At 37.8% G+C, this 23,805-nt stretch overlaps 16 protein-coding genes across 16 annotated transcripts; 9 read left to right on the top strand and 7 right to left on the bottom strand.

Moving 5' to 3' along the window:
* C9374_005837 (uncharacterized protein) lies at positions 1-703 on the top strand (the record flags this gene model as incomplete). Its single annotated transcript, XM_044695631.1, has 2 exons — positions 1-106; positions 246-703. 2 exons carry the CDS (start codon positions 1-3, stop codon positions 701-703), a joined length of 564 nt encoding a protein of 187 aa, XP_044547724.1.
* Positions 704-836: 133 nt separating this feature from the next.
* C9374_005836 (uncharacterized protein) lies at positions 837-3,077 on the bottom strand (the record flags this gene model as incomplete). The annotated part of the gene is made up of 1 exon (XM_044695630.1): positions 837-3,077. The coding sequence occupies one exon, from the start codon at positions 3,075-3,077 to the stop codon at positions 837-839; it is 2,241 nt and encodes a 746-aa protein (XP_044547723.1).
* Positions 3,078-3,249: 172 nt separating this feature from the next.
* On the top strand, positions 3,250-3,663 carry C9374_005835 (uncharacterized protein; the record flags this gene model as incomplete). Its single annotated transcript, XM_044695629.1, has 1 exon — positions 3,250-3,663. One exon carries the CDS (start codon positions 3,250-3,252, stop codon positions 3,661-3,663), a length of 414 nt encoding a protein of 137 aa, XP_044547722.1.
* A 434-nt stretch (positions 3,664-4,097) lies between these two features.
* Positions 4,098-5,756, top strand: C9374_005834 (uncharacterized protein; the record flags this gene model as incomplete). The annotated part of the gene is made up of 1 exon (XM_044695628.1): positions 4,098-5,756. One exon carries the CDS (start codon positions 4,098-4,100, stop codon positions 5,754-5,756), a length of 1,659 nt encoding a protein of 552 aa, XP_044547721.1.
* Positions 5,757-6,353: 597 nt separating this feature from the next.
* C9374_005833 (uncharacterized protein) lies at positions 6,354-7,459 on the top strand (the record flags this gene model as incomplete). The annotated part of the gene is made up of 2 exons (XM_044695627.1): positions 6,354-7,098; positions 7,149-7,459. 2 exons carry the CDS (start codon positions 6,354-6,356, stop codon positions 7,457-7,459), a joined length of 1,056 nt encoding a protein of 351 aa, XP_044547720.1.
* Positions 7,460-7,555: 96 nt separating this feature from the next.
* Positions 7,556-8,757, top strand: C9374_005832 (uncharacterized protein; the record flags this gene model as incomplete). The annotated part of the gene is made up of 5 exons (XM_044695626.1): positions 7,556-7,565; positions 7,634-7,687; positions 7,796-7,843; positions 7,981-8,079; positions 8,234-8,757. 5 exons carry the CDS (start codon positions 7,556-7,558, stop codon positions 8,755-8,757), a joined length of 735 nt encoding a protein of 244 aa, XP_044547719.1.
* A 25-nt stretch (positions 8,758-8,782) lies between these two features.
* On the bottom strand, positions 8,783-9,868 carry C9374_005831 (uncharacterized protein; the record flags this gene model as incomplete). The annotated part of the gene is made up of 1 exon (XM_044695625.1): positions 8,783-9,868. The coding sequence occupies one exon, from the start codon at positions 9,866-9,868 to the stop codon at positions 8,783-8,785; it is 1,086 nt and encodes a 361-aa protein (XP_044547718.1).
* A 783-nt stretch (positions 9,869-10,651) lies between these two features.
* Positions 10,652-11,916, top strand: C9374_005830 (uncharacterized protein; the record flags this gene model as incomplete). Its single annotated transcript, XM_044695624.1, has 2 exons — positions 10,652-11,059; positions 11,179-11,916. The coding sequence occupies 2 exons, from the start codon at positions 10,652-10,654 to the stop codon at positions 11,914-11,916; spliced, it is 1,146 nt and encodes a 381-aa protein (XP_044547717.1).
* Positions 11,917-12,099: 183 nt separating this feature from the next.
* C9374_005829 (uncharacterized protein) lies at positions 12,100-13,291 on the bottom strand (the record flags this gene model as incomplete). The annotated part of the gene is made up of 2 exons (XM_044695622.1): positions 12,100-12,683; positions 12,817-13,291. The coding sequence occupies 2 exons, from the start codon at positions 13,289-13,291 to the stop codon at positions 12,100-12,102; spliced, it is 1,059 nt and encodes a 352-aa protein (XP_044547716.1).
* Positions 13,292-13,491: 200 nt separating this feature from the next.
* Positions 13,492-14,192, top strand: C9374_005828 (uncharacterized protein; the record flags this gene model as incomplete). Its single annotated transcript, XM_044695621.1, has 2 exons — positions 13,492-13,560; positions 13,845-14,192. The coding sequence occupies 2 exons, from the start codon at positions 13,492-13,494 to the stop codon at positions 14,190-14,192; spliced, it is 417 nt and encodes a 138-aa protein (XP_044547715.1).
* Positions 14,193-15,041: 849 nt separating this feature from the next.
* C9374_005827 (uncharacterized protein) lies at positions 15,042-16,559 on the bottom strand (the record flags this gene model as incomplete). Its single annotated transcript, XM_044695620.1, has 1 exon — positions 15,042-16,559. The coding sequence occupies one exon, from the start codon at positions 16,557-16,559 to the stop codon at positions 15,042-15,044; it is 1,518 nt and encodes a 505-aa protein (XP_044547714.1).
* A 195-nt stretch (positions 16,560-16,754) lies between these two features.
* Positions 16,755-17,654, top strand: C9374_005826 (uncharacterized protein; the record flags this gene model as incomplete). Its single annotated transcript, XM_044695619.1, has 1 exon — positions 16,755-17,654. One exon carries the CDS (start codon positions 16,755-16,757, stop codon positions 17,652-17,654), a length of 900 nt encoding a protein of 299 aa, XP_044547713.1.
* Positions 17,655-17,787: 133 nt separating this feature from the next.
* On the bottom strand, positions 17,788-18,966 carry C9374_005825 (uncharacterized protein; the record flags this gene model as incomplete). The annotated part of the gene is made up of 1 exon (XM_044695618.1): positions 17,788-18,966. The coding sequence occupies one exon, from the start codon at positions 18,964-18,966 to the stop codon at positions 17,788-17,790; it is 1,179 nt and encodes a 392-aa protein (XP_044547712.1).
* Positions 18,967-19,512: 546 nt separating this feature from the next.
* On the bottom strand, positions 19,513-20,670 carry C9374_005824 (uncharacterized protein; the record flags this gene model as incomplete). Its single annotated transcript, XM_044695617.1, has 1 exon — positions 19,513-20,670. One exon carries the CDS (start codon positions 20,668-20,670, stop codon positions 19,513-19,515), a length of 1,158 nt encoding a protein of 385 aa, XP_044547711.1.
* A 569-nt stretch (positions 20,671-21,239) lies between these two features.
* Positions 21,240-22,763, bottom strand: C9374_005823 (uncharacterized protein; the record flags this gene model as incomplete). The annotated part of the gene is made up of 1 exon (XM_044695616.1): positions 21,240-22,763. One exon carries the CDS (start codon positions 22,761-22,763, stop codon positions 21,240-21,242), a length of 1,524 nt encoding a protein of 507 aa, XP_044547710.1.
* Positions 22,764-22,914: 151 nt separating this feature from the next.
* Positions 22,915-23,799, top strand: C9374_005822 (uncharacterized protein; the record flags this gene model as incomplete). Its single annotated transcript, XM_044695615.1, has 2 exons — positions 22,915-22,973; positions 23,187-23,799. The coding sequence occupies 2 exons, from the start codon at positions 22,915-22,917 to the stop codon at positions 23,797-23,799; spliced, it is 672 nt and encodes a 223-aa protein (XP_044547709.1).
* Positions 23,800-23,805: the final 6 nt, after the last annotated feature.

The raw sequence follows: 23,805 nt of genomic DNA, 5'->3' as shown, positions 1-23,805 counted from the left end.
ATGATCGCTGATAACAACTCGACACCTTTGTCTTCCTCCTCGGATGTGTCAATCACGACAGAATTGACAACTACAAAAGTCATGTACTTGTTGAGAGGTATTTCGGGTAACGTATCATGTGTGAGCTTGTTTCGAATATTAATTTTCACAATATACTATTTATTGGAAATCGATCATTATGATTTCCGAATCTTTATTGAACTTAATGATTATTTTAATTTGAATAAATGATCTCATTGCAACAGGCTCCGGAAAAAGCACATTGGCAGCTCAAATATTGAACGATCATAATATTGATATTCAAACATCATACAAGGAACACATTTTCTCAACCGATGACTTTTTTATTGATCCACAGAGTGGAAAATATAATTTTGATCCAACAAAGCTAGGAAAGGCACATCATTGGAATCAAACTCGAGCTCAAAATGCCATGCAAAAAGGAACAACACCGATCATCATTGACAATACAAATACACAAAAGTGGGAAGCAAAGCCCTATGTGATGTTTGCTAAACAATATTCGTATGAAGTCAAAGTTTTGGAGCCTCAAACACCATGGGCTAAGAATGCAGTGGAATTGGCAAAGAGAAATCAACATGGTGTACCCGTTGAAGCTATTCAAAGAATGTTAGACAGATGGGAAACAGATTTTACAGTTGAGAATATTTTGAGATCTAATCCACCAGCAAGAAAAAAGTAAACATGGACCTTCATGTGAATATTTAATATTGACAGGATGAGTGAACTATTATTTTTGTCAATAATGATTTCAAAGCTGTGATTGTGAACTAATTTCTGAAAAGGGCACTACTTGACAACTAACAATCAATTAGTTATGGAGATGGAAATGGTAATTTCTTTTGCTCGTAATACTTTTTCATGTGATATTGAACCAGTTGCACAAGCATTTCTTCAGCCCTAGATCCAATGGAATGATGCTTTGCAAACTCATGAGCTAACGCATGAGGGTCATCTCCTTCTCTCACAGTAAGTATCTTCCTATTGTTTTCATTAATTTCCACATCCAGGTTAAATAGCACCTTATTACCTGGTCTTGGAGTGTGGGGCGAAGAAGCTAAAGTTGTTGCTAATAACGCTTTTGCCTCTTTGGGGTCCTTCTTCTCTTTAGGCTGTTGTGACTTCTTTGCAGAAAGCGGATTTTCAGATTTCTCAACTACAATTGATGTTTCTTCTCGAGAATTACTGAAAGGCCTTCCACTTGCTGATTTACCTATACCTTCTTGGCAATCCTCGAGATGCTTTTTGATTTTTTCAACAATTTTAGGCAGTTGTTCTTTTTTAAGTCCGAAGGTACTCACAAAATTTCGAGCTAGCTCTGTAATATCGTCTCCCTCTCGAATCACTATGACTCCTGTTTTACCTTTCGAAATAGTTATTTTAAGTTGAAGAATTGGAGGTCTTGTTGGTTTTATCCAATCACTGACAAAATTGAAAGGGGTTTGTTGAGTGGTGTTGGAAAACATTGTTCCCACGGTTTGGTTGAATTTTTCTGCTTCCTTGAGTTTTGGGTTATTCTTTTTATCCTTTAAGAGCGACCCATTGGCTTTGTCAATATACTTGTTAATACTATTTCTAATGTTGAATGCAATTTCGGATCTCAATTTGGGATCTAATTCAAATTGTTTCACAACTAATTCAGCCAAGTGGAAAATATTGTCTCCAGACACTACTCCTAATTTACACATTTTACCATCTCCAATATTGATAGACAGTATTACTTTAGCAGAGTGCTCATTATGAGAGAAATTGTGTGAAATGAACTGCTGTACTTGTTGCGGTTTGGAAGGTATATGATGTTTTTGGTCAGAGAAAAGATCAGTCTCAATTACAGGAATAACATAGCCTTGCTTTGTTTCCTGAAAATTTTGAATTTTCGTCTGCACTGAGCTTGGTTTTTGATTCCTAGATAATTTCTTTGCAGAGGTATCTGATTTGTTGTTGTTACATCCATCTGTAGTTGATTGAGCAGTAGAATCCACTGGCGGCAACACTATTAATCCTGAAGAATTGATGCCATAGTTGTTTTCGATCTCAAAACTCGTGTGTGACAGAGTGGAGAGGGTTTGATCCTGATTGGAGGTTTTGAGGGTAGGAGAGATTGGCTCTTTAAGGGTCTTGTGATCTGTTCCAATTCTTGTTGTGGATGCTGCTGAAATATCTGGAGGGGTTTGACATGCCGTACTTACTCTCTGCTGTTGATTGAACGAAGGAGATCCTCTATTGCTAACTGGCAACTCTTCAATCGTGAGAGACCTAGTGGTGTCTTCTGATGTCATGTCATGAGAGTATAGCATGTGAGAATTCATACCAAACAGACCGAGTGAGGGTGGGTTTGCACGGGCAGACTCCTTGCGGTAGGTCAGCAAATGAGATATTCTTATCAAAAGAATACTTAACACCAGCTCAACATTTGTGCCTAATTTTGCTGATAATTCCATGAAAAACAATCCACTTCCAATTCCACTATAGCCATTCTCTTCTCTAGATGAAATATAGGACTTACAAAATTGTTCGCACTCCTTAATTGGCACAACTTTTCGGGGAAGATCATTTTTTGTTCCAACAAGCATGATGGTATTCAGTTGTGTCTCGTATTCTTGAAACCATGAAAGCCACTTTGTTGTTGCTGCATTCCAAGATACCAAATTTGAAGTGTCATACACAATCAACACAAAATCTGTACCCATCATCCACGCCGATTTTACACTTGCATCGTTTGTAGGGAGCTCAGCATCATTGTTTGGCTCACAAAAATCTATATAGAAATTGGCATTCTCTATTTCTTCCCCCATGGTGATAGACCTTGATTTCCCAGTTGCTGTTGATGCTGAAGTAGATACCTCTACTCTGGTAACATCTATCTCTCCACTGCTTCTCCGATCAACAAAACGTATCAAATGATTCTTTTCATTCATGACTCCACACCATGAGCTTATCAGAGCAGATTTCCCCACATTTCTTTCTCCAACTACCAAAATTTTGATCACTGTTGATACCTTGGCGTTATTGTAGGCATTCGGAGGCAACATGTTATTGAGGCGTTGTTGTTGCATTTTTTACCTTAAATAATTTTGAAAAAATAACCGTTATTGAGAGATTTGCTTCTCTCTTTGAAAATTAGAATTTCTAGAGAACACTACAAGATCATATCATCAGGAAGAACGATTGTCCAATTCATCTTCTCTGCTCTATTGTTCAATACAAAACGTTTCAACAGCACAAATTATGTCATCATTAGAGAAAAAGAAGAATGCTCCATCTCCGTTATCGGAATTGCCGAAAAGCAATTCATCATCTACAATGCGAAAACCCAGCAATGCTTCACCTCTCCCGATATCCTCTCAGTCACCCCAGCGTCGAAATAACATTAACTCGCTTTCTCCTATTCGTAAAACTCGTCTTTCTGAAAGCAGATCCTGCGGTACAAACAAAATTCTAGCTCCAGTAAAAGGAAACTTTCATAACACATCAAAGAACGATCAGAATACCGAAACGGTAATTCAAAGCAGTGACGATCCAAAAGAGCTTATGAGAAAACAAATATATGCTGTGAATCACATGATGAAGATTATTGAAAACAAGAAGTGGGATCTTTTAAAAGAAGGATCTGTAAATACACGTGCAAGCTATACGCTGTAATTAATTTGCTTCGAATTCTGTTTCTTCACCCAACCGTTGCAGGAATAGAACTGTTCAGAATGAATGGCTCACACCTACGATCAGAGCGATTTCCACACTCCAAAATGTCAGTACGATTGTTTGGCCGACTATCAAGCTTGAAAGAAACAGTTATCATGGCCCAACATGAGCACTTAAGACGGTACCCTTTGCCCAGTGTGCCTTAGTTATGGAGTTGCTCATGCAAGAAAGGAGATGTATTTCTCAACATCATGATTGGTCATTACTAATGGAGCTTGTCAAGCATATTTCATTTTACAAATAACTTTAAAGTCATGTTCCACGGTTATTTTGACGTTGAATTTAGGTTGAATGGATTGTAGCTTTAAAGTAGAGTCTACGAAAGCACTCCTATGTTTGAAACTGTGTCTCCACGTTGGTCACAACCAAAAAATATGAAACGTCTCCCCTCTCTTTCGTTCAACTGGCTGACCAAACAACGCAAACCTCTAGGTTTCTTGAGAGTCAGCTGTCTTGCGCCCTCTGTGGTCGGAAATGTGTCAACACTCTTTTCTCCTCACAATAACAGCTGTCATTTCACAAACGTTGGATACAAGACCTCTCATCGACTGCTTCACATCAATTCCGACCGTCCTATGCATGATACAGCACCAGAAAGCAAAAAGAATCTTGAAGATCTTCACATAAAAGCGTCGGAAGAAAACAATGTACAAGCACAAGTAGAATTGGGTGTTGCATATGCTACGGGAGAAAATGGGTTGAAACAAGATTTCTCTAAATCCTTTCATTATTTATCGATGGCAGCGGAACATAACCATCCCGATGCACTGTTTTACTTGGGTTATTTGTTGCTTTCTCTCGGAGCAACTGGGAAGGATGAGAACAAGGCTGTTCATTATTTGGAATTGGCTGCAGAACTCAATCAACCAGAGGCTCTCTTCTTTTTAGGCCAGAGTTATTTGAAGGGAAAACATGGTCTTATTCTCGATTACAAGAAAGGCATGACTCTTCTTGATCGTGCTGCGGAACTGGGTAGTGTGGACGCTTGTTTCAATATGGCAGTAATCTACCATCATGGACTTCCAAGATTGATAGAGCCAGATATTGCAAGGGCCATTCAGTATTATGAGCGAATTGGTAACTTTCCGAACGGTGATGCCATTGCTCAATTCAACCTCGGTTGTTTGTTTCGAGATGGAGTTCAAGGAACGCTCAGTGCTGATAAGGAAAAAGCCTTTCAATACTACAAGTGGGCAGCCGATCAAGGACAACCCAATGCTCAAAGTGAGTTAGGGGAGGCCTATCTCGTTGGCCAAGAGCCAGCCCATACCTTATTGGATGCCTCTATTGCATTAAAGTATTTGGAACAAGCTGCACAACAGGGAATTGTATCTGCTGCCTATAATTTAGGAGTGGCTTATCGAGATGGCACAAACTTACTAGTAACTACTCAAGACTATGCCATGGCCATGAAATACTTTGAAATGGCTGCCGAGCAACATTATGCACCGGCTCTTTTCAATCTTGGAGTACTCTATTTCAATGGAAGAGGAGCTGAAAGGAATATCAAGAAGGCATTGCACTATTTTGAACATGCTGCTCGTCATGAAGATGCTGATTCTTTGGCAGTGTTGGGAGCCATCTACTTGGAAGGTATTCAAGTGAAAAGAGATTCTTTAAAAGCACTCGAATACTTTCAAAAAGCAGCCAAATTGGGTCATGTAGATTCTAGTTTTAACGTGGGACGTCTTTACGAAGAAGGAGCAGAAGGGTTTTCACCCAATTATGTCAAAGCAGTAGAGTATTATGAATTAGCATCAAAATTGGGCTGTATGGAGGCAAACTATAACTTGGGTTGTTTGTATGTGAACGATGTCGAGGGAATTCCACAAAACTTGTCCAAAGCTCGTCACTATTTTGAACTAGCTGCCGAACACAATGATGCCTCTGCTCAATTCACCCTGGGAGTCATGTATGAAAATGGAGAGGGAGTGGAAGTAAATTTAGCCAAGGCCATGACGTACTACGAGCAAGCAGCTCAACAAAATCATTCCAAAGCAAAAGAGCGTTTAAGGGATCTCAAAGAGTGGTGATGCAGCAGTTTGCTATCCGTAGGTGGCAATTGAACCAGCACTAAGAATTCAGATATCACCAATAGATATCATTGAAATTCTTCATTTCTTGATTCGTTGCTCATTAAAGTCTGACGAGATGTATCAACAATTACAAGTCAGAACTACCTCAACTCGACGCGTTCAACAAGGTAATTTCAATTCCGTACAGGTTTTAATTGATTAGGGTAGAAGAATCTAACACTTGTTCCATTCTTCTCACAATCTTTGAAAACATATGACCACTTGCTGATTAGATCCATGGATCTACACGACCCTCAAACGAAATGGCGAATGAACATCAATGAGAAAGGGTTGAAACGAGTCATCAGCTGAAAGAAAATTGAACGCAATGATAACTGACAAGACGCTCTTGGAAAGATCATCGTCTACTTACTTGTACAAACCTCAATGCATTATCTGAAACGGAGAAAGGAAGAAGTGCACAATCAATGCATGTAATGCGTATTTTAGAGCGTTAACTACCAATTGGAAGTTGGAGTGAGAAGCACCACATCTCCCGTACAACGTTACTTCAGTTGGCGCTCAAAATTTACGATCGAAACAACATCAAAAAAAATGGATCAAGCACAAGTCGCACAACAACCACCTCCATCTCAACCCACCAACGATTTCAAGGGAGAGTTTGTTCATCCAGTGGTTTCAGCAAATAAGGGTACTGCCTCTTCTTTGCTTTTGGAGGAGTATACCAGAACTCATATCGCAAAAAATCCGCTCAAAGGAGGAGGAAGACATTCCAGACCCGATGCCAAGTTTCTTCCAAAATCGAGCGAATCTCCTTTCGGATCTTTCCCTAATGAATTTAAAGTACGATCAATGAAACCACAAACTGAATCCAGTGAATCCACATCAACTAAGGATATGGGTTTGGTGGGATCAAAGATGTTGTCATCTCGGACTTCAATGGAAAAGACAGAACGAGGTACATTCGCATGGAATCCAAAGAATGTCGGAACAGGAGGTGCTTCTAGCTCTTTGAGGGAAGGAAAGAAACCTACCCCTCCACCAAAACCTGTTGCTGGAGCTATGGAAAGAAGATCAATTCCTGATACACAATTTAGAAAATTTTATGAAAGAGGAGATCTTCCAATTTCTATTAAACATGAAGGAACGAACGAAATTCATTGGAAGGTCAAAGCAGAGAAGCTTGACTATCATCATTATCTCCCAATATTTTTTGATGGTCTGCGAGAAAAGGAAGAACCTTATCGATTCTTGGCTGTGCAAGGAACCTTTGACTTGTTGAAATATGGAAAGGACAAGATTGTAAATTGTATACCACAACTCATCATTCCTATCAAGAGTAAGTTGTTGACTTTTTCATGATGTTTATCTTGTGACACCATTTATTAGCTGCACTTAATACAAGAGACCCAGAAATTATTTGTACAGTTCTTAAAGTTATCCAGCAATTGGTGCTTTCCAATAACAAGGTTGGAGAAGCACTGGTACCATACTATAGACAAATTCTTCCAATCTTTAACTTGTTCAAAACACAAAACATCAATCTTGGCGATGCTATTGAATATAGTCAAAGAAAGAGACTCAATATTGGGGACTTGATTGAAGAAACTCTACAGCTGTTAGAGCAAGAAGGAGGAGAAGATGCATTTATTAATATCAAATACATGATTCCTACTTATGAATCCAGTGTTCTCAATTAATAAAACTCTCTCGAGTTGAATTCTAACCCTATTGACAACCCAGAAAAGATAACTCTTGTCCAAATCCAAACGCGGTGACTGTCATTGTCAAAAAAAATGTCTCAAAGTAAGTATCAATTGAACATTACTACTCATTCCGAACCTGTGTTCTCAAAATATTGCCACAACAAATAGAACTAACGATCGGAATCTTTGGCCCCTTTGCAGTTGGTAAAACATCAATATCAGGTAGGTGTGTGTGTGATGAAAAATATTTTTATAGTGACTGTCCATTCAAACACACAATAATTGATTCAATGATTTGGACCATCATTATTTTCGAATGTAATTATATAGTACAATTTGTGGAGAATAAATTCTCTGAAGTCCATGATCCTACCATTGGTAAGTTTCAGAGTCTGAACTTGGACACAAAACGGGTTTTAAAATGATGAAAATTTTCAACTTTCCGAATGGGGTGACATATTCCAAATGGAAATTGTGAATTCGTTGTTGATCATTATATTTTGGGAATATTTTAGAGGATTATTTCGAAACCACACGAAATGTGAAAGGAATTGTTTCGAATATTACTATTTTGGATACAGCAGGACAAGAAACCTATCAATCATTACTGTCAGGTGTGTTGTTGTTTCGAGTCATTTCGATATTCTATTCTCAAATAATTTTAATCATAACAATACTTTTTTAACACGTACTGACATGGATGTTGCGAACATTTACATTTTCGAACGATCTATTAAAACGAATTTGAACGACACGAAACAACATCAGATGCCATGAGTGAAGCAGAAGGTTTCATTCTCGTGTACAGCATTACCGATCGTTCGAGTTTTGAAAAAGTTCAAAAACTTCGAGAAAAGGTTCAAATGGTTCAAAGCAGCACCGTTCCAGTCATTTTGGTCGGAAATAAGTGTGACTTGGAACACGAGCGAGTGGTTTCAAAATCTGAAGGAGAAGAAATTGCAAAGAGTGTAGGATGTCCTTTCATTGAAACCTCTGCAAAAACAGGACTCAATATTGAACAAGTGTTTGAATTAATTGTATTAATGGTTCGAAAAAGTAAGGGACTTGCTCTTGGGAATGGCATTACTCCCAATGAGGTCCCATCGATGGGAGTTCCAAGTTCTTCCGCTCAATCGTTATTGACTGCAACAGGTGGTAGTGATTCGAATCTTTCATCATCTGTGACCACAACGACAACACCTTCTTCACCCAAAGTGAACAAACGAAAGAATTCAAAGGAAACACCATCAGCTTCGAGTCCAGCAAAGAAAAAGGAATGTCATGTCATGTAAAAAAATTGTAAAAGTCAGTAATAATTTATTTTGTTTCCTTGTTTTTTCCCACATACACATTATGATAGCAATGTTCCATTCGTGCTTGGTACAACTCGTCACTGTACTGTAACACGTAACCATTGCATTTGAGTGCTTCCATCACAAGTTCTGCATCTTGCCGCAATGCTGGACTTGCAAATCTCAATGCGAATCCATTAATCTTCACTGCTTCTAACATGAGTTCCTTGTCAGAACAGTCATTATAACTGAATACTTTTAACATGAATTCTCTGTCACTGGCAAACTCTTTTGGTGCATGTTGAAGAACATCTTTACATCCAAGTTTGATGGTCTTCAATAAGAATTCTTTGTCATGAAATAGTTCTTTTGAAGCATGACTCAAAGCATTCTTATCTTTTTTGATGGCTTCCAATACAATTTCTTGATCACTCTTCAACTCATCTGATGCCAATGCAAGAGCACCACCATCTTGTCGTACAGCTGTCAATACTAATTCTCTGTCTTTTTTCAGATCTTCGGATGCGAATCGAAGAGCAAGTCCTTGTTGTCTTAAAGCTGCTAACACGATCTCTCTGTCATCCTTCAACTCATGTGATGCGTAGCAAAGAGCATATCCGTCTTGATTTACGGCAGCTAATACAACGTTTCTATCATTCTTCAACGGTAGAGAGACATAATCCAACGCATTGCCAGTTGTGTTAACTGCCACCAGTGCAATTTCCTTGTCATCACTCAAATACGAGGCAAAACGAAGCAAGTTACCATCATTTCTAACGGCAGCCAGCACAATGTCTCGATCATTTCTGAGCGCATTGGATGCTAAACTAAATAAAAATGGGAATTCTTGAATAATTTTCATCATGATTTCTTTGTTTGAATAATCAATGGACTCCAATGTTGCTAGCTCTGGAAAACTCAATTGAAGACATTTCAACATGAACTGAGAATCTTGGAGTAAATCCGTTGATACCAGTTTCAGTAATTTCTTATTTTGTTTGATTGCTTCAAACATTACTTCTTTGTCTTTGCGCCAGCCGCCAGCATTGCCGTATTTCAATACTTCACCGTTTTTCTTCACGGTGGCTAAAACAACTTCTCTGTCTTCCATAAATGCAGAAAGCCAGAGAACCTTTCCATTCTGTTGAATTGCTTTTAATATAAATTCCTTGTCTTTTCGAAGATCGGGTGAGACATATTGCACTTGGATATTGTGTTACAGCTCGTAATACCACTTCTTTATCATTGCGAATGATGTTTTCATCTGCTAATAGAATGTCCAATCCATTGTGTTGAACCGCTTTCAATACAACATTTCTTGTTTCAGCTGCGGTGATGCATATCTTAATCCATAACCATACTTTTCAATGTGGTTCAATACAAATGAAAGATCATTCCAAAACTCAATTGGAAAAAAGTGCTTGTATTCGAACTCTCTATTCAAAATCCATCTCTTTTTTCCGATTTGTTGTAGTGAGAATTTCGTTCTCAATAATTTTCCCAATTGCTGTATCCTATCCGAATTATTATTGTCATCCTCATGAGGAAAGGATGAAAATTTTGAAAAATCAACCATGATCATCCTCACTCGTTCATCATTTTGCATGAAAAGTGATTGGCATTTCTTATTGTTTAGCATTAGCGATCCTTTTGGATTATCCATGATGAAATTTTCATGATTTTCCGTGTTTGAATGCTGCATTTTACAACAACGTTCACCTTCGCACAGTTTTTTCTGATAGGTTGGTAAATAATATTAGAGGAAGGAAAAAACAACATTTATCCCAAGCTCAAAAACTCTTTGGATTATTCAAGAATCAAAATGTGTTTCTCCTTGCCACAACAGCTTACAAATAAATGTTGTTACTTATTGATTAACAAATTACAACAAAAAATGCCTCAACGACAACGATTTGTTTTTTATGGTTTTCCTTCTCATTACCGAATGATGGCTCTGTTGTATGGACAAGATGTGTCCTTATTTCCGACATCAGTTACAACACTTGTACAAGCATCAACGAATAATTTGCCCTCGATCACACAAGCCCGATACGGATATTTGAATTTCATGTTTCATCATTGTGAATGCTTTATTCCTGATTTGAATGGGAAACGAACAGGTCGAGCTATTAAAAAATTGAAAGTTGTTGGAGATGTGATTGCAATACTGATTTCAGGTGAAGAATGGAGTGATGATGAAGATACTCTAATGATTGTGGATTTATCACACTGCTCACAATCATTCAAACCTGGAAAGATTAGTAATTTAAAAGAACACTCTGCTGAGCTAATTCCAACACATGTACGTGTGATTGAATTGACACAAGATGCACTTATTGAAGGACAAGTGATGGATTTTCAAATCATGGGAGATGAATTCATCCCTCTTTTCACTTCGGAAGATTTGTTATATTGATACAGTTCAATAACCTTCCTCAAAAAAATCGTAAACATGTAAAACAACAATATTACATCGAAGAAATTGTTTTTTCACAGAAATATGGACAAATTGAGAGCATCCAATGTAGCTCGTCAAATCGAATGTTGATCAAAACAAAATTTGGAGAGTATTATTTAGGTAATGTGGAAAAGAAAAATCAAAACATTTCATGTACTTTTCAGCCATTGAAAACAAATTCTTTGTTGACGATATCTAGATTATCCGATACTACACGAGTGCAAAATGTGTTATTAGGAGAACAATTTTATTGCACATATTCCAATCAAGAAATTTATATATATGGTAAATTCACTCAAGGAGACTCAATCGTTCCCAAATTTTTTGATGGAAAGATGGCACTTCCTTCTTTGGTTTCTTCCATTCAAAATATTCAATCAGATGCATACAGTTTGATTGTGCAAGCCAAAAATTCTGGAGACTATCATTGGAGTAACACATGTGGCTCTAATTTGAATCATAGAAATATTCAACAGCTATTATATGCACTCTTAGGTAAATCCTCATTTCTTGATTATCATGTCAAGAGAATATTTCCAAACAAGAGCAGCTCGGGATATGTTGCAGAAATGAAGCATTCCAAAAGTGGAAAATACAGATACCTCATCATTTCAAATCCTTCATTGTGTATGGAAGGTCATGTGTCCAAGTGTTGGAGACCACAGAAGATACAGAAATTCTTTTCAACATCAAGTTATTGACATGCAAAGGCTTTTCTGATGTGATTATGAGGTTTCAATGAGAAACCATAGGATGCGATCAAAAGTTGCGTTTTGTGTCACAAGTTCAATCCAGTCAGGAAAAGCCATAACATGGGTTACCCTTAATATAAAATAATTTTCAACATAACTTTTATTAAGATCAAGTTGTTTGTTGATAATCCTCTACTTGGTAGTATCCCCATTATCTGCACTCACCACTGTTCCACTCACATAACTTGCTCTCACCTCACTCGACAAGTACAAAATCACGTGTGCCATCTCTTCTGGCCTTCCCAATCTTCCACCAGCTAATTCCTTCTCTAACTCGGGCTTCATCTTTAACCACAAGGGATTGTTCTCTGTAATTAATGGACCAATCCAAGTTTCCACTCCCTCATAGAGTGTTTTTGCTTGATTTCTTGTGAGAGGAGTGTCAATCAGGCCAGGAGCAAGAGCATTGACTCGAACTCGTGGCATGTCTTGAGTGGCCTTAATATGTTCCAAAGCAACGGATTGAGTCAAACCAATGATGGCATGCTTGGATGCCGAGTACATGGAACATCCAGGGCATGCTCTTAATCCATTGTAGCTGGTAAGGTTCACGATGGATTTCGTGGTTGAATTATCCTTTTTGGATTTCCAATACTCGAGTTGAGCTTTCATTTGATAAAGCACTCCATAGGCGTTATTCAGGAGAGGATCATGAACATTGTGGAAGTACTTGGGATCAAGGTCGACAAGATTTCCCGATGGCCCTCCAATTCCAGCTGTGGAAATTCATGTGGATGATGAGAATATGAGATCATCACCAGTGGTAGTATTATTGTAATACAATGAATTCATTGATTGAAAATCATTTCCTCGTTTAAAACAACTTCATGAATAGCACACACAACTCACCATTATTCACAGCAATATCCAACCTTCCAAACACCTTATCAATCTTTCCAAATATCACCTCTCTCACTTCCGTATAATTGGCGACATTACATTTCACGAAGAGAGCCTTTCCTCCGCTTTGAATCACTTGGGCATCACTATTAATTCTCATCTCAGCCTCAGCTCCAGTATACCAATCAGGATGGAAATCACGTGCAGTGAATACAACTCGGGCTCCCTGTTGAGCGAATAATAAACTGGTAGCAAAACCAATACCACTCGAGCCACCACTCACATAGACGACTTTATTGGCAAATTCGTGGAGTGGTTCTTGTTGTTGTTGTTTCGGAATGAGAAGAGTCTTGATGGAGTGAGGAGTGAGAGCATGAACCTGTGAGAAGCAACAAGTTAGGATCAGTATGTTGATGATGGTGATGAAGATGGTTGAATGATGAAAGGAACGGATCATGAACCGATCCTGACGTTCTTGGTTCATCTTGTTGTTTTGTTTTTCAACTTCCGAAATCACTCCGTGCTCAACTCCCACAGATTACTCTCTATGACAATGAACTCAAATTGGATCCATAAAAGCTCGCTCCATCACTGTTTTTGTTTGCCAATAACAATAAACATTCCAACTCTGAGGACACGTGTGATGCAGATGACACCTCATCGCAAGAATGAATTACAAAAAAAATGATTTTCATCTTGTGGTTGTTGGTCTGGTTATTCAGTATTGTTCATCCATTCTTGAATGGTATTTATGTAAGTGGTCTTTGAATAATAATGTGTTGAGAATTGAATGATCGTGATGATGGAATTTTCTGACTATTATTGGACCGAACGGAAACAAATGATGATGATTTTAATTTATTAATATTCACGGATGTGTCTTTAATTGTATTCGTTGAACGAAACCAATGAATACTATGATGATTCAAACAATGATGGAATCAATTACATTTTCCATCACTTGTTCCAACACATCATAAATGACAATTGCTGAAACAATGACACATCATCATCATGACATCATTTACAATGAACAGTTAATCACCTTCTTGGAATATGAGCAAAATCAAATTAGTAGTATGGCTCTCTGCAAGAATGTCAATATCATGATTAAGATTGAGTACATTTCTCACCTCGTTCTCTTTGTTGTTCTTTCCATTTTCTTCAACTCGACCTATGTGGCACTTATTCTCAACGCACCCATTCTCATCTATCACTTGAAATGTTATTTGGACAAGAGCTATGAATTGGATCCAACAGATTTATATCGAGAAATTGGAAAGAGAAAGAAGGAATCAATTGCTCATATTGTCTATTATGTAATCCTCTTCGGATTCTATCTTTATAGCTTTATTAGAGCAGTCATTGATTTTGAAGCCCACTAAATAACAGAACATGACGGGCTCTACCTTACTTTTTCCGTATCCATCATACCTTTCGAATGGTCATCATGACATTTGATTCCATCATGGATACATCAAATCCTATTCTTTTTCTACTTTTTGAATTTTGATTTGCTTTTCATATCTTCACAATGACTGTGATCATGCTATTATTTTGTGCAGCTGTTATTGTTACAATTTAGGATGACAACAAGGTCACACCACCAGCTATTACTTTTATTAAGCTACCCAATCATACGTGATCACATTAGGAAATTTTCCGTGAAGCAGCAAACATGATTCATGAAGTGATGCTCTACTCTCTTCCATTCTATCTCTCCCCATCATCATACTACATCCCACAATTTTTATATTATCATCTTATATTTATAAAGGACATTTGATGTTTCTTCTTTTACATTAAATTCAATGTTTGTTTGAGTTAGAACAGTGTCGTAATTTCCTTCGACATAATTAAATGCGCCTTCATCGCCAATTTTATTACGCTTCAACACCTTTGAAAAGTATCAACCTTGAAGAGTGTTGGAGTGCAATAAAATTGGAGATGAGGGTGCAGCTGTCGTTGTTGACTCCTCCGTACGCGTTGTGCTGAATCATTTCTAGGAACCGCGTGTCCATTTGACAAGCATACAACTTTCAGCAACGATCAATAAGGTTGAGAGAATTTTTTTCCATCCCAAATTAGTCCATGAACGTTTTGAGATCTGTATGTTTTGTTGATCAAAAAGTCAAAGATACCTTGAATGAAAAGAAGGTGTTACTTGAGAAAACGAATAGTCTTTACATGGAATCCTGCAAGAGAATATGGAGATGAATCGATAGTTAACTTTATTAGTGGATTTTAGCACCAAAATAACACTGTTCCATTCGTTTTTGATATAATTGATGACTATAATCCGATGAATAACCATCGTATTGGGCTTGTAAATCCTCTCGTCGTGGTTCGTCAATTGCAGTCTGTATTGCGCAACCACTATTCTTGAGTTCTTTGACAATGGTTTCCATAAATTCGTTCTCATTGGCCAAGTGTTTGGGAATATATTTTAGTAAGCTGTGACAACCAAGCTTTGCTAGGTCCAACACAAACTGTTTGTCACTTAAATGCTCTGGAGACGCCAAGCAAATATTTGTCATGTTGCCCTTTATCGCTTCGAACACCACTTCTTTGTCTTGTAACACGGCGCCTCGAGCCATGTAGATCGCCGCCACATTATTTCGCACAGCTGCTAAAACGACCTCTTTGTCTTGTTTTAATTCACTTGCAGCATATTGGAGCATCCTTCCATCTTCAGATACCAGCGAAAGAATAAAGTGTTTGTCTTTTCTCAATGTCTCAGAGGCAAATGCTAATGCTTCCCAATCGTTTTTGACGGCATCCAAAACAAAGCCACGATCTTCTTTCAATTCGTCTGATGCAATCTGAAGCAAAACTCCACATTTTCTAACCAGTTTCATCATCAATTCTTTGTTTGAGTTATCAAACAACGCAAAAGTACTCAATTCTGGAATTGTCAATTTAAGCATTTTCAACATGAAATCATGATCTTTTAGGAGATCTGTTGGAACAAAACGAAGCGCCGAATTGTTTTGTTTGACAGCTTCTTCAACAATTTCATGGTGCTTGTGAAGAGTATTTTTGTTCACACTTTTCAAGGCCAAACCGTTTTGTCTCACTGCTGCTAAAGCAACATCTTTGTCACTCTTAAGACTACTCGATGCAAAAAAGAGAGTCTTTCCGTTCACTTGAACCACTTCCAACACAAATTCCTTATTACTTCGTAGTTCTTCGGCGGCGTAAAACAACACATCATACCTATAAGGAGCAGCCTTCAAAACTACCTCCTTGTCTTGTTGCAATAGTTTAGAAGCATAATTTACTCCATAGCCATACTTTGAAATGTGATTTAAGACAAATTCTCGATCATTCATAAACTCTACGGGAAAGAAAGTTAGATATCGCAACTCCCGATTCAGTAACCATTTCTTTTTCCCAAGTTGTTGCAATGAGAATTTCTTTTTCAATAACCATTCCCATCGAGTCGCAGTTTCTGTAGTAGCAGAGTTCGCATCATTTGGTTCATGAGAATTGCAAGAAGATAAATCAACGAGAAGTATTCTTACATGTCCTATTGCCCTTGGGTGTGGTAGTGTTGATGGTTCAATGACTGATTGGAGAGTAGAAGTAGATTTTTGTTTCTTAGCAACCATACCATGAGAGGCTTCTTGTGGTTCCTTACGATGTTCATTACAACTAAATCTTTCATCGTCATCTTCTTCATCAAGCATGCTCATACTCGGATGAAAGTAGCAATGGTTGGAATTTAGTTGGCTGAAGTCTCTTTTGGACATTTTTTCATACCTTAATACACACCCTGATGATAAATATCCTTTTTTCCACTACGGTCATAAGGAGGTGCTATGTGCTCGAACAATTCTCTCCGTTTTATCGACCTTCGTTAACTGCAACAAACACAACTTATTCTTTCCATACCTCGTGCAAATTTCCTCAATCTCTGATGAAAATAGAAATTTGTAATTAAAAAAATGAAACGATTCATCACACCGAGTTCTTCTAACGCAAGAATATTTTTGAGTTTTTTCAAAATAATGACCTCTCCGAATGCTACGGATCTGAGATTTGGTACATGTTCTTTCAGTCATTTCCATAATATTCAAAAACAATATGAAAGCGGATGCCGATCTTTTCATTGCAACAAGTTGCATTCCCAATCAGAATCAAATGATGATTTAAATTTTGGATCGAGAAGATCACATATGGAAACAAAATTATTAAAAGTCTTTGAATTCGGTTTGGGTAAAAATCATGTGCAAGCTCTTCCAGAATATTTCATGAAATTTCATACAGGTCAACATGTGGAGCACCACAATTATTACAGACCTTTAATTGCTCGGGGCCATTTGGTAGTGACTCATGGCAATAATTGGTTCAATCGATTATTGGCTAAAATTGGAGGATTACCTAAAGAGAATTTAAAAGGAGCTGAAGTCACAGTGACAGTCGATGAGGAACAAGGTGTTTGGAAGAGAAAGTTCGATGGGCGAGAGATGAATTCAAAATGGGAGATTTGGAAGAGTAGGAATGAGAGTGACGAGTCCTATGTGGTAGAGTCTTTTGGACCATTTGCATTTGGATTTAAATTAAATCCAATTTATGGAAAATTAACAGAAGAAATTGATCAAAATGCAACAAGCAACAAATCAGACGAAATACAGCAGCAAGAACAACATATTATTGGATTTGAACATTCTTTTCGGAAAATGTGGTTCTTCAATGTACCTGTGCCAGCAATGTTAGCCTTGGATCCTTCAGGAAAATCTGTCTGTGTGAATTCGAGATCATGGTATGTGGAAGTGAATATTTCCAATCCATTGATTGGCACAATTTGTTCGTACAAGGGCATCATGACTGCTGAAAAGATGTAATTGAACTTGTTGGAAAATTTATTGCCTGGCTTGTTTGAGACGTTGTAAATGTTCACAATATGTCCCGACATGGCAGTCATGTTTGGGCAAGCTGTTCACCCAACCTATGCTTTCCAATAAAGAAGAAGGTGGTTTATTGTTTCGCCTTTTCTTGCTGCTCTCGTTGATACTTGACGAAGGTCTGAGCTACAAGAAGTGGGACAATGATAGAAGACTCTCCATAGATTTTAGTGTATTTGGATCCAAGTCGAATTTTTCCCCAACTCACAGCCTCGTCACATCTTGCTCCAGCATCACTTCCGTCGAATTCTTGACCGGTATTGATGTAAACAGTAAAATCAGCTCCGTTTCTCATCAAATTAGCATTGCAAATATGATGCTTGATAACACCTCCTCCAAGAATGATCATACCAGTCTTCTTGGATCTCACTGCAAGACCATTCAATCGTCTAATATCGCTGACAATGTCACAAACGAGTCCATTACCATCCTTGTCAGTATATGAATGGAAATAGAGCATGTCACCAATGGAGCCATCAGTGAGAGCTGGACAGAAAATTGGGATTTCATTCTTGTGAGCCCAATAGAGAATGGATTCTTCATTGTTAATCTCTTTTCCAAATCTGTCAATCATTAAAGATGGAGACCACAATGTACCAGCCTTTTGTTCTTTCAGCATTTCATCCAAAATTGGAGTAATCCAGTCTTCAAATTCACAATAATTTAGATTTGGAATTAACAAGTTACCAATTCTGTTGATACCATTCAATCTCAAATGTTTACCATCTAAATCAAAGGCTCCCAAATAAGTTGGTTTCATACATTTCATGATATCTTCCTCAATAGCACCACATGTAGTAACAATGCAATCCACTAATTTGTGTTGTACAAGGAATCTAATCACTTCTCTAACACCACTTGAAACCATATTGGATGTGTATCCGAGGAAAATTCTACATTTTGTTTGAGCTCTCACTGTCGGATCATCATAGGGCTCCTGTTCATCCTGCGTCATGGGTTCATCACTCAATCTCCAATGCAACATATCATTCACGATATTCACTGCTTGTCCGAAATTATGAGCCTGAAATCCAGTGGTATAAAACGATTCAAAGAGTCCATCATAATTAATTGGCTTGGATACATCTTTCAAATCATTATTGAAATCATAGCCTCGGACTTGAGTCTTTAAAAGTCCACATTCATATGGATTGGTCTTGATGAGCACAGCTCCCTGTCCAATATCTGTACCAGTACTGGTGGTGTTATTCGTTCCGTTGGATGGAATGGATGAAGATTGATCTTGTTGCATTTTTTTGGTGAATGTGAGTCATTGAATCACTGGCAGAAGCACTTGTGTGGTAGGACTTGGAATTGGTTCATAACTAACGCCTTTATTTAAATCAACATTTTGAACAAAACAAACAAATCGAACAAAGTGCTGATCTTGCAAGCAAACACTCAAAGAGTGAAAGCCAGGGGAAAGGACCCAACGCACACAAGGTGGGAAGACCCAACACACAAGGTGCTCAAAAACTAATTCTATGAGTAGTAAGGAATCGAAGAAGAATATTTCTTGCTCCATTGATATCTCTGTCAAAAATTGAGCCACATGATGGACAACGAAACACTTCAGATGATCCAACCGTATAAACATGTCCACAACATGAGCAAGTTTTGGATGTGTACGCTTCGTTGACAATATAAATGTGTGTCCACGGATGCTCTCTAGCTTTGTGAAGCAATCTTTGCTTGAATCTGTAATGTGACCAAGTCAACATTTTTCTTGCTGTCTTGCTATTAATTCTCCTATGGAGTTTCTTTACCATTTTCTGAGTCTCAAACGAAGGAAGTAAGATCACTTGGTAGTTTCGACACAGCCACAAACACAGTTCTTGTGAAGATCATCCACAATATTTCTAATCTTTTGTTGAATTCTTCTTCCTGCTCTCTTGTACTTGTATCTTTTGCAATGTCTGACTTCTGGTTGAGACCACTTCGATTGCAACTTATCATACGCGCAACACAATCTACCAATTCTTTCGGCACCTCCTGAGCCCCATTTGGTTGAATAACCATTCAAATCAAAGGTGGTCTGAAATGTTCTTACTCCTGGATCCAATGCTACAACTTGTCCTGAATGTTGAGGGGCTTGGTTCTCACCCCTAATATCCAGTACTTGTGGGATACATAAATAATAATGGTTCAACTTGTTCTTAATAATGATGGAATCGTACTGAAGCTCCTCAGGCAAAGGTTCGGCACTCTTGATGTTCCTTATAAAAGAATACAGTCCACTCTTTTTCTTCCAGTGCTTGCAGTGGAGAACAAAATGATCTTTTCTGTCTTTCTTTCGCCTGAAACGGATCATGAACTTGTCAATCATTCCAGCCTTCTTCTTTTCAAAATTAGTGTTGAACGCAGTCAACAATTCAATAGCGGCAGCATCTCTTACGTCATAAGGAGTATTCACAACCCACTGATTTTCTGTCTGATAATTATCGTTGTTCACCACAAACGTTCTGAAATTCTTCTTGTTTTTCTTGACATCTTTGAAGTTGTGTGTAAATTCTAAGCACTTGTTGTAGATCCAACGAGCAGTTCCCATCCACTGATTCAATGTTGTCCTTTCTTGTTCATTGGGGTAGAGTCGGATTTTCAAGGATTTGTCTGCTTGAAATTTTTGGGCCACCTTTTGATTCTTTTTTGCTTTCTTGAGCTGAGGTGGCTTTTTAGAGTTATCAAAAGCCACATTCTCTGTTATGGAGTGGTGAACATTGAGTGGAACATCAAACACTGGCTTGGATTCAATCACAGTGAATTGAGAAAAGTTGAACCATCCGTCAGTGCATCCCTTGTTGTTGTACTGATTAAACTCATGAAAGGAATCTCTTGAACATGCCCAAAGTTCATCCGATACTTGTTGTGAGTACTCATCCCAGAATGGAATGATGCCGTGTGCAAGAGATGGATTAGTAGGAGGATGAGTAGGTTCATCCTCTCTACTTCTCTTCATTGTTTGAGATTAAGGTTGTTGTTGAGTTTTTTTTTGATAACCTCATCAAGAGTTGAAACTCTATCAGTATTGAAGGGCTCATTGAATTGAAACTCTATCAATTTGAATAACTTGATTCATTCTTTTCGTCGGAACTGATCATGGAAAAGTGAACGCCTTGACAATTCCTTATCCACCTCCAAAACAACACTTTTGATTCAAAGAATGAATGAATGGTTCGTCAGGAACTGACTGTTGATGATTATATTGACTTGTTGAATTTGTAATAAATTGTGGCTTTTGCTCTGTTATTTTAGTGCTGAGCAACTTAAAACCGTTAATAAAAACAAAACCTCCAAAACAAACAAGGTTATTAATAAACCTTGCGTCATCAGGACTGTGTTTTAGTGATGGTTTTTGAAAGAAATTGCTGTAATTGTTCATTTGGCTTCAACGGTCAGAGACACACTCGAGTGTGCCTTGTGGAATTTGCACTAATTTTTTAGTTATGGCATTCATACTTTTTCGTCTTGCCTTAACACGAGTGCAAGTTCTGTGTTCCACAAGGAGCTACATGGCCAAAATCCAAATTACTGAAATCCCAAATACACATTATGATAGCAATGTTCCATTCGTGTTTGGTACAACTCGTCACTGTACTTTAACACGTAACCATTGCATTTGAGTGCTTCCCTCACAAGTTCTGCATCTTGTCGTAGTGTTGGACTGGCATATTTCAATGCATAGCCATTATTCTTCACTGCTTCTAACATGATTTCCCTATCGGGACAATCAGAACGCGTGTATCCGAATACTCCAAGACTATTTTCTTTGACTGCTTTTAACACAAATTCTCTATCATTGGAAATCTCTGATGGTGCATGTCTAAGAATGTTTCTACATCCAAGCTTGATGATCTTCAATAAGAATTGTTTGTCATGAAACAATTCTTTTGATGCGAAAACAAAAGCACTGGGACTGGATTGGATGGCTTGAAATACAATTTCTTGATCCCTTTTCATCCTCTCATTACAGTACTGGAAAGAACCACCGTTTTGTTGGATTGCTGTCAAAACAATGTCCATGTCGTTTTTCAACTCGTCATGAACATGCAGAAGGGAAAATCCGTTTTGTTTTACAGCTGCTAATGCTACATCTTTGTCCTTCTTCAGTGCTGTGGAGACAAATTGCAATGCAAAGCCATCTTGTGTAACAGCGAGTAAGGCAATTTCTTTGTCATTCCTCAAATGATCTGATGCAAATTGCAAAGAATAACCATCATTTCGAACTGCAGTCGCCACAATACTCTTATCATTTCTGAGATCATCGTTTGCAAATTCAAGTAAAAATCCAAATTCTCCAATAACCTTCCTCATGGTTTCTTTGTTTGAATAATCAAAACTATCGAGCTCTGGGTATATTAACTGTAGAGCTTTCTGCATGAAATAAACATTTTTGAGCTTATCTTTGGATATCCATCGAAGTGCATTCTTATTTTGTTTGATTGCCTCTGAAATTATTTCTTCATCCACTTCAACTCGATCTATGAAAGCACATTCCAACACTTCACCATTTTGTTTCACAGCAGTCAAAATAACATCTCTGTCTTTCTTAAATGGTCCAGCATTCCAAAGAACAATACCATTCTGTTGAACTGCTTCCAAAACAAACTGCCTGTCGTTTTGAAGTTTTACTCCAGCAAAATCAAAAGCGTGAAAGTCATTCTTTGTCGCTTTCAATACTACTTCTCGATCATTACGAATATAATCACTTGTAACAGCTAATTCTGCCCCAGCGAATGGAACTACTTGCAACACAAAATTCCTGTCTTGTTGTAAATACGGTGATGCATAGATCAGTCCGTGGCCATACTTTTCAATATGCTTCCCTACAAATTCTTTATCATTCATAAATTCAACAGGAAAGAAATCCTCATACTTCAATTCTCTATTCAATAACCATTTCTTCTTTCCGAGTTGTTGCATTGAGAATTTCATTTTCAACAATAATTCCAATCTCCGAATGGGAGGAAGCTCACATTTTCCGATACTCTCATGATCATCAGAATTTGAAAAATCATAAAGGATTATCCTCACAATTTCGTCATAGGACATGGTTGCTATGATGCCGAACAACCGGACACTGTATTTGTTTCCAAGCGGCAGATGTTTTTCACTAGGTCTTTCGATTAAGGTGTCAATTTTTTCCAACTCGCAAAATTCATCTATTATTAGATTGGAAATGTAAAATCAAAAACTTTAAAAAATGTTCCACGCCAACACCTTTGAAAGACCCAAATTCTCTCCTTATGAGGACAACGGAGGGTATGTTGTTTGTTATTGACAGTATTCGATGTTGGCTTACATCACTTCTTGATTGGAATTCTTTTTTCGATTATTATAATAACTCTACGGGTTTTAAAATTATCATTCAATAATATCATCATCATCAACCATCCAACAACCGACCTCATGATGCAATATTACGGAAATCATCCTTTGATCGAAAAAACAATTTTTTGCTTGAACAATATCCAGTACTACATTGGCAATTCCGGGTGAAGACTATGTAATTGTAGCAGCTGACACCAGAATGAGTTTGGGTTATTCCATTCAAACCCGTAAATCTACAAAATTATGCAAATTAACAGATCGATGTGTGATTGCTTCTGCTGGTATGCAATCTGATGCAGCCACTCTCCACAAAGTATTAAAGATGAGACTTGTAGAATACGAACATCAGCACGGAAAGCCCATGAGCGCTGTGGCTGTAGGTCAAATGCTTTCTAACATGTTATACAATCGTCGATTCTTCCCATATTATACATTTAACTTGGTTGCCGGAATTGATAATGAAGGAAAGGGTGTTGTATATGGATATGATGCTATTGGATCTTATCAAGCAGTAGAAGTTGGAAGTCAAGGTTCTGGTCAAACTTTAATTCAACCACTTCTTGACAATCAAGTCGCTTTTAAGAATCATCTTTTAGTTCCAGACAAGAAACTTTCTCTTGAACAAAGTCTGAGCATTGTTAAGGATGCTTTTACCAGTGCAGGAGAACGAGATATTTATACTGGTGACTCGGTTGAAATTATGATTATTACAAAGGAAGGAATCAAGACTGAAATCTTAGAACTCAAGAAGGATTAATTTTGT

The sequence above is a fragment of the Naegleria lovaniensis genome (assembly GCF_003324165.1).
Source record: "Naegleria lovaniensis strain ATCC 30569 chromosome Unknown tig025, whole genome shotgun sequence".
In the NCBI taxonomy this organism is placed as follows: domain Eukaryota; phylum Heterolobosea; class Eutetramitea; order Acrasida; family Naegleriidae; genus Naegleria; species Naegleria lovaniensis.
The sequence above is the reverse complement of the archived record's forward strand: the minus strand, read 5'-3'. Positions and strand labels throughout refer to the sequence as shown.